Source organism: Monodon monoceros, unplaced genomic scaffold, assembly GCF_005190385.1.
Source record: "Monodon monoceros isolate NGI ecotype Baffin Bay Population unplaced genomic scaffold, NGI_Narwhal_1 Super_Scaffold_5, whole genome shotgun sequence".
In the NCBI taxonomy this organism is placed as follows: domain Eukaryota; kingdom Metazoa; phylum Chordata; class Mammalia; order Artiodactyla; family Monodontidae; genus Monodon; species Monodon monoceros.
In genome coordinates this window covers 49221315-49236239 of record NW_021703782.1, presented here as the reverse complement: position 1 = coordinate 49236239, position 14925 = coordinate 49221315, and the positions used below count along the sequence as shown (strand labels likewise).

Here is a 14925-nt window from a genome sequence, read left to right as displayed (position 1 = left end):
ACAGATGACATTAATGAAACTGTACTTTACCTTGGACCATTTACTCTCTTTGCAAAGCAGATCTGAATAGTAATATGCCTCCCTCCAGTTTTGTTGGAATACAAAAATCCACATCAGCTCCCAGTAACAGAGATGGTGAAACTGTTTCCATTCTTCTTGAACTGAAATGCATTTTCGAAATATCTCTTGTGCCTATAAGTCAATTGCATAAAGCTGATCATCCAGATATTAGACAAGGAGATAATAACCTAATGGAAAAATACATAAAACACTTTGTACAAAAAGAGCAAAATCATCACTCATTAAACCACTCAATACGACAATACATTCCTTTCCTTACATGCCACAATACAGTTAAATTTTGCCTCTTTATTTAACTTTGTGAGAGGGCCATGGAACTTTATAATGTGGGAGTAGCAAAGTTCCTTTCTTAAGTAAGACGTAAAATGCAGAAGTCCTTTAAGAAAAGATTTGACAATAAATTTAGAACTTCCAGAGGGTAAAATATACCTTAAACAAAGTTAAAGGCAATGGACAGGCTGGGAGAAGATATCGCTATATGCATAACGGGCAAAGGATCAACCCTTATACAGCAATTTTATAAAATCCTTAAAAAAAGACAAACAACTCAGTGGGAAAATTGTTTAAAGATATAAACAGGAAATTAGAGAAAAAGATAATGAGTGGCAAATATACATATGAAGAACTTTTTACACTGGAAAAGATAAATTAAAAAATTAGATTATCATTTTTCAGCCATCACATTGGCAAAAATAAAACAGATAAATAATGACCAGAGTTGGCAAAGAACACTGAAAACAAGTATTCTCATATCTTTACAGGAGTTTAAATGGACTAGCCTTGTTAGGAGGGCAATTTGTCTGAATTTATCAAAATGCAAACATCTTTGACCTAGAAATCCTCATTATCAGAATCGCTCTTATATAAATACACTTTTGCACAGAAATATACACATAATAATGTTTACAACAGCATTATGTATAGTAGCCAAATGTCTATCAATAGTGGACTGCTTTAATAAGTACAGTATATCCATCTCATTGAATGAAACCCAGCCATCAAAAAGAATGAGGAAGATTTAGAAATACTAACCTGGAAAGAAATCCAAGATGTATTGTAAGTAGAAAAAAATCAAATCAAGGAAAAATACATGTTTGACCCCATTTGTGTAGAAGAAAATTGTTCATGAGTATATTTATATAAAAGGCTATTCCCTCTTCTTCTTCAAGGGAATTAGTGAATAATTTCCTTTGATGGGGAGCACACATGTAGTACAGTGGAGTGACCTTTATGCAGGGGCAAGATTCCAAAGTCAATATGTAATACCGAGATGGATAGTAGTCAAAGATCTTTGAAAGCCCCTTAAACTGCCCAACTGTATTTCTATATCCTACCCTGAATTGCCTCAGGTACTTTATGTGCAAATGTAGAGTATATTCAGTAATTTACTATATATCATAGAGTGCATCCACACAATTAACTTTTGGCTTTTTAATTACATATTTTCCCTTTATTTCTGTCTAGTGCATATAGCTGGACTTGCTCATATGGAATGGGTGCACTACGCAACTCCACCATATAGACAGCCCCCCAAATGACCCCTTCAAATAAGTTACCTCTTCCACATTTCCTTTCAGCAGCTCTATCCGGCCATGATAAAACAACATGAGGGAACCCTGCGGAGGGAGAAACAGACTGGTCAATGGTCAACCCTGGTTGATTGATTATGGTTGAAAAAGACACTTGAAATTCTAAGCGTACATTTGGAAACTGCTGGAGGTAGGGTTCAAGGAGACTCTCTGCTTCCACAACATTCACTTCTCCTGTACCTAGAAATTTAACAGGAAAAGCCTCAGTCTTCAAGAAATGTGGTCGACATTTATAACTATTTCTCCAAATTTCATTAAAATATAGCAAAGACCTATTCATGGAAAACATGAAAACTGTTAATTTGTCATTTTAATATTTGGGAAATAAAAGAAGACAAGTCTCATCTATGACTTTAGTTTAAGAAAGCTCTAGGGCAAATTCTTAGGAGCAGAGGTGGTTGCCTTCAGTTCCTAATTGAAATCTCTGGTTTTAATAGCAATATTGAACTTATTTTAACCAAAAATTTAATTTTCTGCTAAAAAGAAATGTAATATGCTAAAAATAGATCACCTTAAACAAGCTTTATAGAATTTTTTAGCTGAGAACAGATTAAAGCGAATTTGATGAAAGAAACCCTCCACCCCCTCTGCCAAATGTTACTATGAGAAATGTCACAATTTTTCACTTTTGCTCAAAAAAAAGGTAAATACAGACTACGACCTCTTACTGATTTTTCTAAATTTTTACTTACTCAGATGAAAGATAATCAACTTTCAATGATGTGAAATATAATCCAGTCCTTACCAAGTATCAGGGAGATATAAGTATGAAAAGCTAGTATAGTTAAGCAGCATAGTGGAGACCTCATGCTTCTTCCTAAGGCACCTTCCCGTAACTGCAGGATGCCCAACTCCTATGGGAATTAGAGGCATTTTAGAATGAGAAGAGCATGATTGAAACATCATATTCAGAGACTTTAAAATGCTAGCTCACGGATCCCCACCCTCCATGAAGGTGGGGTTTATTTTTCAAGAGCTTAGAATAGCAGTAGTATCTAACTAGAAGCAAATTTTACATTTTAAACTGGCATAAGACAATCTCCCAAATTCTTATATCATGTGATCTTAGGGAGAGAAAAAGGTAGAGCTCATTTCATAGAAAATGCTGTATTTCTCTTATATAAATATTAATTTATTAAAACATATTGAGGATCTAAGTACAAAATGCTATGGTGGGTATGAATATATACAGTTCTATGTCTTCAAAGATCTTTCCATCAAATAGCGAAGGTAGTACATGAACACATAATTTTATTGGAATATGGCAAGGGCCATAAGAAAGATAAGTAAATGATTATGAAAGTTAGGAATACTTGAGCTTTGTTGGGAGAAGATAAGGGAAAGCTTTGTGGAATAGGTGACATTTATCTCAATCCTAATGGATGGAGAGGCTCTCAAGAGACATTATTTGGGAGGATGCCAGTTGGGGAGGACATCCAAAACAGACACCAGCAGAAGCATGGAAACAGAAAAGCACAGGGTCTATCTGGTGAACAACCATTTGCCCAGTTTAGCAGGAACACTGGGGAAGCAAAAAGGATGGGTAGTAGGCTAGAAGCATTGGCCAGAATCAGATCCTAGGGCCCTTGAATCCATGCTATAGTTTGGGCTTTATTCAAGGGGCAAGTTGGAGCTACTAAAGAAATAAGGTGGACGATGAATAGTAGCGGGGAAGGGTAACAATGAAATACAGAGTCTGAATAGATAGACCGTATCAGGAAGAGATCACCATAAATACATAATATTTATGGAGAACCTGGACAGTGGAATAAATAGGGAAAAAAATTACAGCTTCTTGTACCTGTTCTCATCTATTTCTCAAAACCTGCTCTCTGGACTAACAGGGACAACTTTTGCAATAAAGCAACTCTTGTAATAGCATATTGAGTGTTATGATTACTAAATGTTATACACTACAAAAACAACCACACAGAACTGTAACAAACAAAACTCATGGAAAACAAATTTCCTTGCTTAGTTTTATAGTGAAACGTGTAAAAACAAGGAAAACCAAAACACTGCAACTATGCTTGATCCATACGAATCATAAAATGTTAGACAGGGAAATCTAGCCTAATTTCTTGGTTTTTCAGGAAACTCTGGGGTTGCAAAAATGTTAGGGAAGCATATTTTAACTTCACATGAGTACTAAAGATCCAGCAAGCAGCAATATTAGTAAAACATAAATTTTAATCCCAGAATTTAAATAACAAAGATGAAAATTTTTAACTTTCAATAGAAAAACCATCTCTAACTCCTGAAAAATATAATCAAGACCCAATGCCTCTTTATTGTTCTGAAAACAAATTGCTAGTTATGAGGACATGTTGTATTTCCCTCATATTCAATCAATAACTTTTATTTTCCTTGTCAAAATTAAGAAAAAATTAATTTTGTACCCTATTTCCAGAAAATCCTATAAATTCTAGTAGTCTGATAATCCGTGCTGGTAAAAGGGACAGCATCTGTAAGAAAAAAAATACAAGTGTACTTAGTGTTAATACATCTAACTGTAGATAAATGTTAAACTCTAACCAACTTAAAGTTTTAATGATTCAGTAATATGAAAAATTAGAACCAAGTTTAAACCACTGGACACGTCTCAATCACCACATACTGCACCTAGTATAATCATTACTTGTGACTTAATTTCATTTAGTTAAGACAATACACCTAAAAAGTTAAAAACAAAACAAAACAAAAAACCTGGCTTTTTCAGAATGCTCTAAAGAACACTTGCTCCTTTCATGTGGGTTGATAAAGTGATGAGAAGATAACCCCCAGTGTCCACCTCCAAAGTGTTTCTTTTAGCATCCTTTTCCAAAAGCAAAAGTCTGTTGTATTCTTCATATATGCAGGCATGACCCAGAAGTAGACACCTACAGCACTACAGCCCCTCTCTGGGACATCCCTAAAGAGTAGGATAAAGGGAAGTCCTCTCAGGGCAGAACTTTGAGCAGTGCCCTCTTTGTTCACTTTGCTTGGAAGGAGAAATGGCCATATATGCAATTATTTACTGATTCATGGGTGGTTGCCAATGGTTTGGTTGGATGGTCAGGGCTTTAGAAAGAACATGATCGGAAAATTGATGACAAGGAGCTCTGGGAAAGAGGTATACAGACAGACCTCTCAGAATGGGCAAAAAATGTGAAGATATTTGTGTCCCATGTGAATGTTCACCAAAGGCTGACCTCAGCAGAGGAAGATTTTAATAATCAAGTCGATAGGGTGATTCATTTTGTGGACACTAACCAGCCTCTCTCCTCAGCCACCTCCGTCATCAACCAATTGGCTCATGAACAAAGCGGCCACGGTAGTGTATACACTTATGTGTGGGATTCCCTTTACCACTTAATTTTCTCACCCATTCCAGTCAAACCTTAATAAAATATCAAAATATCTAAATAATATAGCAATTGGACAGATATCTACTCAAACCCTTCATCTACCCCAGAGCTTCATCATCCCTCAAACTATATTGTTCCCTCACCTATTTTCAATTTCAGAGCCACCATTGCTATAGCACTAATATTTCTGATGTGGAAATAGAACTGAATTTCAAGCTCTTTATTACCAAAAAATGTTACTAGTCCATTCAGAGAGCTGCATGCTTCCCTTATTATACAATCGAAAACTATTCTGAGCATGTACAGAACTTTACAGCACATTCTGGCCAAAGCCCCCACTGGTTCACAGCACAAGAAGACTGATCCCACTGTAGCCACTTGCCAACCAAACCCAGGTAGTGGTTCAGGGTGAGGTTCAAATGCAGTAGCAGAGGCACTGAAAACCTAAGGTTCTTGTACAAAAGATTCTGGTTGCTTTCTGATCACTTACCAAATTAAAGGCCCCTATTCCAAGCTTGACGCCACCTTCAAACTCATAGAAGAACCGCTGCTCAATTTTGTTCTTCTGAATTACGTGCAGGATAGAAAGACATTCTCTGGATTGAAGAAAACAGTTATACTGTAAGTTTACTATGACACTGAAAACTAATTTTAAGTCAAATTTTGCATTTACATACCATAAGATAAATGTCATTAGCCAAAATACTAGAGAATTTTTAAGGGGATGATGCTGTGCTGAGTTTACTCTTTTTTTCTTTTTTTAGTTTGCCAATATTTTACTTTATTTTTTAATACATCTTTATTGGAGTATAATTGCTTCACAATGCTGTGCTAGTTTCTTTGTACAACAAAGTGAGTCAGCCATATATCCCCATATCCCCTCCCTCTTGAGCCTCCCTCCCACCCTCCCTATCCCACCCCTCTACTGGATAATCATCATTAAGGAAAAATGACACACTCATTTCTACACTGTTTATCAGGACCAATCTTTCTGGGCTTAAAGCAAAAGAGGGTTCAAATATCAGCAAGCATGACTCAGGAGCCATAGGACCGCAGGACTGTGATCTCACAGTTTCCCAGCAATGTGTTAGAGGAGACTTCCTAGGAATGCTCAGTCTCTCAGCTGTTGTGCACACTTCAGCAACCTACCTTCCACTGAGTAACTGAGGTGCTACAGACAAAAAGACTTGAATTTCAGCATGATCACCATGGTCTCAAAGAGACCAAAATAAAATTCACAACTAGGAAAGATTGAAAGAGGAAAGCAAGCTCAATCACAATTGCCTGCAACTGTCCTCTTATTTTTCCCTCTTCCATCCAAGCCAATCTTTCTGATTTCTCACTTTAATTAATTTTCTATGCATTTTTCTCTTTCCCTTCACATCTTCGAAAGGCAAATACTTAATCAGAGAAATGCAGATGAAAACAATGACAAAGATGTAAAAACTGGCAATAACCAGAAATTGCTTATCAAACTGACAGATATATTTTTTAAAGGTAGTAAGAAATAGCCAGATATTATGTATCACCTGGTGTGATGCACTTATAAATCATGCAATTTCACTTATGATGTATTCTAGCCAAATGCATCTAACCTGAATCTAGCTTACAGGAAATATAAGGGGCTACAGGAATGCTATGGACTGAACTATATTTCCCCCAAATTCATATGTTGAAGCTCTAATCCCCACCCCCATCCAGTGTGACTGTATTTGAAGACAGAGATTTTAGGAAGTAATTAAGGATAAATGAGGTCATAAGGGTGGGGTCCTCCTCTGATAAGCTTGGTGGACTTATAAGAGGAAGGTCTCTCATTGCCATGTGAGGACACAGTGAGAAGGTGGCTGTCTGCAAGCCAAGAAGAGAGCCCTCACCAGAACCTGATCATGCTGGTACAGATCTTAGACTTTCATCCTCCAGAACTGTGAAGAAATAAATTTCTGTTGCTTATGCCATCCAGTGTATGATATTTTGTTATGGCAGCCTGAGCTGACTATGACAAGGAACAAGCTAAATGAAAACTCAAGGAAGCCACCAAACAAATCTGTGCATATCCTGCAGGACAAATGGGTTGGGCTTTTCAACAACTCTCATGAATATAAAGACTCTTCTAGAATAAGATGTATTTAATGAACATAAACACTGGATGCTCAAGACAGTCTTGGGTTGGATCCTGGTGCTGACATTCCAGCAGTAAAAGAGATTTGGGGCCAACAAGCAAAATTTGAAGATGGATTGAGTATTACATGAAATGAAGACTTGTTGACACAAAAAAGATCATTAACTGAAAAAAGCAGGTTAAAAAATAGTACATACAGTGTGATCTCATTTTCATTTAAAAAAAGATATATCTTTAGATACATGTAGAAAATATTCTGAAAGAATATATACTAAGGTGTTAACAGCCATAATCACTGGGTGATAAGTATATGGGGTGTGTGTGTATTTTAATATTTGCTCATCCACGTTTTCCTATTTTCCAAAATATATATGCCACTTTTGTGATAAAAACCATTATTTTTATTTTTTAAATGGAAAACCAGTGCTGGCAAAGGTAAGAACAAATAGACACATTCATTTATTTCTGGTAAAATGGTAGTTATAGTAAAGAGGTTGGCAACCTATTGGAACATAGCCACACCCATTTATTTATAGTCTATGGCTGCTTACACCTTGCGGTCATAGAGTTGAGTAGTTGGGACAGAGATCTTACGTCCCACAAGCCTAAACACTTACTGTCTGGTATTTTTAGAAAAAGTTTGCCAATCCAATATATATCAATATATATATATTGCCAATGCAATATATATCAGAAATCTTACACACATGCATACCTTTGAACCAACAAATCTAATTTTACTCTAAGGAAATAGCATGGATACACACAAAACTTGACCTATAAGGAAAGATACTGTATTACTACCTATAATAAAAATTTATAAACAAACTAAACAGGCAACAACCGGAAATTGGTTACGAAGACAGTTGCATGCATGCATACATTTATACATACACATGTAGTATATCCAAATAGTGGAATACTATTTCAGTGGAATAGTGGAAAGCCATGATGAATTAAAAATACTTAATGACCTAAAATTTTCTGACATGAAGTGAAAAAGGAAATTTCAAAATGACACAAAGCATATAATTTCACTGTATAAAAAGATAATTATATATGCTTATATACATGCACAAAAATTCAAATGTCAAAATATCAACAGGATGGCAGGATATGCATATTATGTTCAGAGTTATTTTCTGTGTAAATGTTCTATTTGCTGATAATAGATGATTATTACAAAATGCTCAAATAATATGGAGAAACCCTAAGTGTCCCTACACAATCATCCCACAGAGAGACGGTCACTGTTAACAACCTGGTACATAATTTTCTAGTTGTTTTTATGCTCTACTAAGAATGCAATCTTTAGAAAACACAAATGGGATCACATAGTATATACTCCTCAATAGATTATATTGACAATTTTCCATGAAAATGCATGAAAGCTATCTTATTCTTTAACAAGTGCATATTATTCCATTCTATGGAATAATTTATTTAACCAAATTCCTATTCTTAAATTTTCAAGTTGTTTCAAAATATTCCATATTACAAACAATGCTGCTAAGAGTGTTCTTATACCTTCATCAAGTACTTTCCTATATCAAGTACTATAACTATATTTATACCATCCTAACTGTTCATAGGATACATTCTTAGAAAAAGAACTTCTGAGATCGAAGTTGATGCATATTCTTAATTTTGGTATATACTGCCAGAACATCCTTCATAAAAACTCTTATCAGTTTAGACCCCCACCAACCTATGAGTTTCTCACATTGTCATTTGCCCTGAGTCATTTATATCACATTTTTATTTGTATTTTTTATTACGGGATATTTTTGCCATGATGAAAATTTAAATGTTTATTTGGTCAAGTTAGTCTTCTATGGTTTCTGATTTTATGTCACACTTTAAAAGGCTTCTGAAATTGACATCATATATCTACAGATATGACACACTGAGAAGGACACCACATCACTTCTATAGTATTCTTGCCATAGAAAAATCTGAATTTAATCATTAAGCAACATTAGATAAGTCCACCTTGAGCAATGGTCTAAAAATTACCTGCCCAGTATTCTTCAAAAATGTCAAGGTCCTGAAAGACAAAGAAAGACTGAGGGACTCTTCCAGATTAAAACTGACTAAGGAGACGTAACAACTAAATGTGACATCCAGGATCCTGGAGTGAATCCTGGACTAGAATAAGGACACTGGTGGGACAATTAGAAAAATTTGAGTAAAGTCAATGAAGTAGTTAATAATATTGTATCAATGTTTGTTTCCTGGTTTTAATAATTATACTGTGGTTCTATAAGATGTTAACATTTGTATATTGGAAGAATATATGAAAATTCTTTGTAAAAATTCTGGAATAATTTCAAAGTGAAAAATTTTTAAATAAATCAAAAGTTTAAAGGCCTTTGTATTTTAGGACTATAAAAAGACTTTCCTATGTTTTTGCTTGTACTCTTCCAAAAACATTTTAATATTAAATCTATATGGAATGTATCTTTTTTTTATTTTTTGAATTTTATTTATTTTTTTATACAGCAGGTTCTTATTAGTCATCAATTTTATACACATCAGTGTATACATGTCAGTCCCAATTGCCCAATTCATCACACCACCACCCCCAACCCCCCGCCGCTTTACCCCCTTGGTGTCCATACGTGTGTTCTCTACATCTGTGTCTCAATTTCTGCCCTGCAAACTGGTTCAACTGTACCATTTTTCTAGGTTCCACATATATGCGTTAATATATGATATTTGTTTTTCTCTTTCGGACTTACTGAAGGAACAGTTTGTTAGTATTCTGCTGAGGATTTTTGCATCTATATTCATCAGTGATATTGGTCTGTAATTTTCTTTTTTTGTAGTATCTTTGGTTGGTTTTGGTATCAGGGTGATGGTGGCCTCATAGAATGAGTTTGGGAGTGTTCCTTCCTCTGTAATTTTTTGGAAGAGTTTGAGAAGGGTGGGTGTTAGCTCTTCTCTAAATGTTTGATAGAATTCACCTATGAAGCCATCTGGTCCTGGACTTTTGTTTGTTGGAAGATTTTTAATCACAGTTTCAACTTCACTATTTGTGATTGGTCTGTTCATATTTTCTATTTCTTCCTGGTTCAGTCTTGGAAGGTTATACCTTTCTAAAAATTTGTCCATTTCTTCCAGGTTGTCCATTTTATTGGAATAGTTGCTTGTAGTAGTCTCTTACGATGCTTTGTATTTCTGGTGTCTGTTGTAACTTCTCCTTTTTCATTGCTAATTTTATTGATTTGAGTCCTCTCCCTCTTTTCTTGATGAGTCTGGCTAACGGTTTATCAATTTTGTTTATCTTCTCAAAGAGCCAGCTTTCACTTTTATTGATCTTTGCTATTGTTTTCTTTGTTTCTATTTCATTTATTTCTGCTCTGATCTTTATGATTTCTTTCCTTCTGCTAACTTTGGGGGGTTTTTGTTCTTCTTTCTCTACTTCCTTTAGGTGTAAGGTTAGATTGTTTATTTGAGATTTTTCTTGTTTCTTGAGGTAGGCCTGTATAGCTATAAACGTCCCTCTTAGAAATGCTTTTGCTGCATCCCATAGGTTTTGGATTGTCGTGTTTTCATTGTCATTTGTCTCTAGGTATTTTTTGATTTCCTCTGATTTCTTCAGTGATCTCTTGGTTGTTTAGTAATGTATTGTTTAGCCTCCATGTGTTTGTGTTTTTTTCTTCTTTTTCGCTGTTATTCATTTCTAATCTCATAGTGTTGTGGTCAGAAAAGATGCTTGATATGATTTCCATTTTCTTAAATTTACTGAGGCTTGATTTGTGACCCAAGATGTGACCTATCCTAGAGAATGTTCCATGTGCACTTGAGAAGAAAGTATAATCTGCTGTTTTTGGATGGAATGTCCTATAAGTATCAATTAAATCTATCTGGTCTACTGTGTCATTTAAAGCTTGTGTTTCCTTATTAATTTTCTGTTTGGATGATCTGTCCATTGGTGTAAGTGAGGTGTTAAAGTCCCCCACTATTATTGTGTCACTGTCAATATCCTCTTTCAGAGCTGTTAGCAATTGCCTTATGTATTGAGGTGCTCCTATGTTGGGTGCATATATAATTGTTATATCTTCTTCTTGGATTGATCCCTTGATCATTATGTAGTGTCCTTCCTTATCTCTTGTAACATTCTTTATTTTAAAGTCTATTTTATCTGATATGAGTATTGCTACTCCAGCTTTCTTTTGATTTCTATTTGCATGGAATATCTTTTTCCATCCCCTCACTTTCAGTTTGTATGTGTCCCTAGGTCTGAAGTGGGTCTCTTGTAGACAGCATATATATGGGTCTTGTTTTTGTATCCATTCAGCAAGCCTGTGTCTTTTGGTTGGAGCATGTAATCCATTCACGCTTAAGGTAGTTATCGATATGTATCTTCCTATGACCATTTCCTTAAGTGTTCTGGGTTTGTTTTTGTAGATCCTTTTCTTCTCTTGTGTTTCCCACTTAGAGAAGTTCCTTTAGCATTTGTTGTAGAGCTGGTTTGGTGGTGCTGAATTCTCTTAGCTTTTGCTTGTCTGTAAAGCTTTTGATTTCTCCAATCAAATCTGAATGAGATCTTTTCCGGGTAGAGTAATCTTGGTTGTAGGTTCTTCCCTTTCATCACTTTAAGTATATCATGCCACTCGCTTCTGGCTTGTAGAGTTTCTGCTGAGAAATCAGCTGTTAACCTTATGGGAGTTCCCTTGTATGTTATTTGTCATTTTTCCCTTGCTGCTTTCAATAATTTTTCTTTGTCTTTAATTTTTGCCAATTTGATTATTATGTGTCTCGGCGTGTTTCTCCTTGGGTTTATCCTGTATGGGACTCTCTGTGCTTCCTGGACTTGGGTGGCTATTTCCTTTTCCACGTTAGGGAAGTTTTCGACTATAATCTCTTCAAATATTTTCTCTGGTCCTTTCTCTCTCTCTTCCCCTTCTGGGACTCCTATAATGCGAATGTTGTTGCATTTAATGTTGTCCCAGAGGTCTCTTAGGCTGTCTTCATTTCTTTTCATTCTTTTTTCTTTATTCTGTTCCGCAGCAATGAATTCCACCATTCTGTCTTCCAGGTCACTTATCCGTTCTTCTGCCTCAGTTATTCTGCTATTGATTCCTTCTAGTGTAGTTTTCATTTCAGTTATTGTATTGTTCATCTCTGTTTGTTTGTTCTTTAATTCTTCTAAGTCTTTGTTAAACATTTCTTGCATCTTCTCGATCTTTGCCTCCATTCTTTTTCCAAGGTCCTGGACCATCTTCACTATCATTATTCTGAATTCTCTTTCTGGAAGGTTGCCTATCTCCACTTCATTTAGTTGTTTTTCTGGGGTTTTATCTTGTTCCTTCATCTGGTACGTAGCCCTCTGCCTTTTCATCTTGTCTATCTTTTTGTGAATGTAGTTTTTGTTCCACAGGCTGCAGGATTGTAGTTCTTGATTCTGCTGTCTGCCCTCTGATGGATGAGGCTATCTAAGAGGCTTGTGCAAGTTTCCTGATGGGGGGGACTGGTGGTGGGTAGAGCTGACTGTTTCTCTCTGGAATGTATCTTTTATAGTCTTTTTTCCAAAACGAAGAGCCAATTTTCCCAAAACCATTTATTAAAGTACCCATATTTTCCCACTGATTTTAAAGAGATTTATGTATATATAGGTTTTTAGTATGCTTTGAATTCCCTGGTATATGTACGTGTGTGTACACAGAAGTGCATGCATAATGTGCATGCACACATGCATGCGCACGCATGCACGTACACGTGCGTGCACACACACACACACACACAAGTTTCTAAGCCCTATGTTCCATTCCACTGATATATATTTCTGTGCCATTACAAGACTATTTTAATTCCTTTGGTTTTTAAGTTTTGATGACTGAAAAAGCAATCAACTCTTTAACATTCTTTTATATCTTCAAAAAAATATTTCAAGAGGAAAAGTAAAAACAATATATCAGGTTCCCAAAATCCACTCCCTTCCAGGATTTTGAATGGAATATAATTTTATGAAATCATTTTGGGTAAAAGCATCTCTTAAAATACTAAATCTTCATTCTGCTTCCAGTAACGGCAGAGTGGCTTATATTAGATTAACCCTCCCACGGATAACAATTATAAAGTCTGGACAAAATGCAAAATACGTATTTAAAATATATTGGTAGGCACTGGAAACTGAAAAAAAAAGTAATGGGAAACTGGAGAAGGGTTGAAATTTGAAAAAAGAGAACAACTCTTGAAGGAACCTTAAGTTTATATGGCTAGTCACCTGGAAGTACTCCCCAGTACACTTGGTGCGGGATGCCTAGAACTTACACAGAAAGCCACAGTCTTATTGGCTTCAATAGGAGCACAGAGTTCAAATTTGCCAGAGTACCTATAAGGTAATGGGGGAATTTTCAGATAGGAGAGAACCACATAGGAGAGAAACACCAAAATCAGTGTTAGAATTCCACTCAAATTCTTGGCTGATTCATGAACTATGTGAGCACTGGGGAAACTCCAAAGAAAAGCAGAGACAAGACAGAAGAAGTAATGGAACCAAGATTTCAGATGCTGCCCACTACCAAAGAGTAAGAGTATGGGCTCTAAGTCTAGTCAAGTCAAATGCTTCCCAGAGCAAGAATCAGCACTATTCTGAGAAAGAAAACACAACCTAGAGTCTCTACAATGTATCACTATCTAGTGTACAATCAAAAAATTATTGACTTGATAACAGAAAAACATGACATATAGTCAGGAGAAAAAGCAGGCAATAGAAACTGACCCCAAGACAGCCCAGATGTTGAGATAATGTCTAATCTGGAGAAAACAATTTTTTTTAATGAACAGCAGCTCAGTGACCTATTGAACAAAATCAGGTGACTAACATGTAATTGGGGTCTCAGAAGGAGAAAAGTGAGAATGGAGCAGAAAAAAATACTTGAAGAAATAATAGCTACACATTTCTCAAAGCCATACTTAAGCACATCAGTCAATGTGCTAAGAATAAAAAATACAAGTCTTCAAAGCAGTCAGAAGAAATGAAAAATTACAGACAAGGGAAAAATAATTAAAATAACAGCTGACTTATGATCAGAAACAATAGAGGTTATAATACAATGGATCGACAGTTTTAAAGGGGCAAAAGAAGAAAAGAAAAAGAAAACCTTGTAACTCGAGAATACTATACTGAGCAAAAACAGCCTTCAAAAATAAAGATGTGGGCTTCCCTGGTGGCGCAGTGGTTGAGTGTCCACCTGCCGATGCAGGGGACACGGGTTCGTGCCCCGGTCCAGGAAGATCCCACGTGCCGCAGAGCAGCTAGGCCCGTGAGCCATGGCTGCTGAGCCTGTGCTCTGCAACGGGAGAGGCCACAACAGTGAGAGGCTCGCGTACCGCAAAAAAATAAATAAATAAAAAATAAAGATGGGGCTTCCCTGGTGGCACAGTGGTTGAGAGTCCACCTGCCAATGCAGGGGACATGGGTTCGTGCCCCGGTCCGGGAAGATCCCACATGCCGCGGAGCTGCTGGGCCCGTGAGCCATGGCTGCTGAGCCTGCGCGTCCGGAGCCTGTGCTCCGCAACGGGAGAGGCCACAACAGTGAGAGGCCTGCGTACCGCAAAAAAATAAATAAATAAATAATAAAGATGTTTTCAGGTAAATGAAACAGTAAGAATTAATGAAAGTAGACACACACTGTAAGAAATCTTAAAAGAAATGCTTCAGTCTGAAATTAGACAGGAATGAATGAACACCAAAAACGGTAAATATATGGGTTAATAGTGAAGACCATGACATAAAATTGTTTAAAGCAAAAGGTGGGTACCACTCTGTGGGGTGTGT

The 14925-nt window shown here is 36.2% G+C and overlaps 1 protein-coding gene across 2 annotated transcripts in view; it reads right to left on the bottom strand.

The window, feature by feature from the left end:
• Positions 1 to 14925, bottom strand: part of TTC39B (tetratricopeptide repeat domain 39B) — a 146745-nt gene that overhangs the window by 36014 nt on the left and 95806 nt on the right. For both annotated transcript variants that reach the window (XM_029203285.1, XM_029203283.1), the window contains 6 exons: positions 5508 to 5613; positions 4070 to 4135; positions 2416 to 2524; positions 1783 to 1850; positions 1638 to 1697; positions 31 to 192 (listed from right to left, as the gene is read on the bottom strand). In XM_029203285.1, coding sequence (XP_029059118.1) covers positions 31 to 192; positions 1638 to 1697; positions 1783 to 1850; positions 2416 to 2524; positions 4070 to 4135; positions 5508 to 5613 — 571 coding nt within the window. The remainder of the gene's footprint in view (positions 1 to 30; positions 193 to 1637; positions 1698 to 1782; positions 1851 to 2415; positions 2525 to 4069; positions 4136 to 5507; positions 5614 to 14925) is intronic.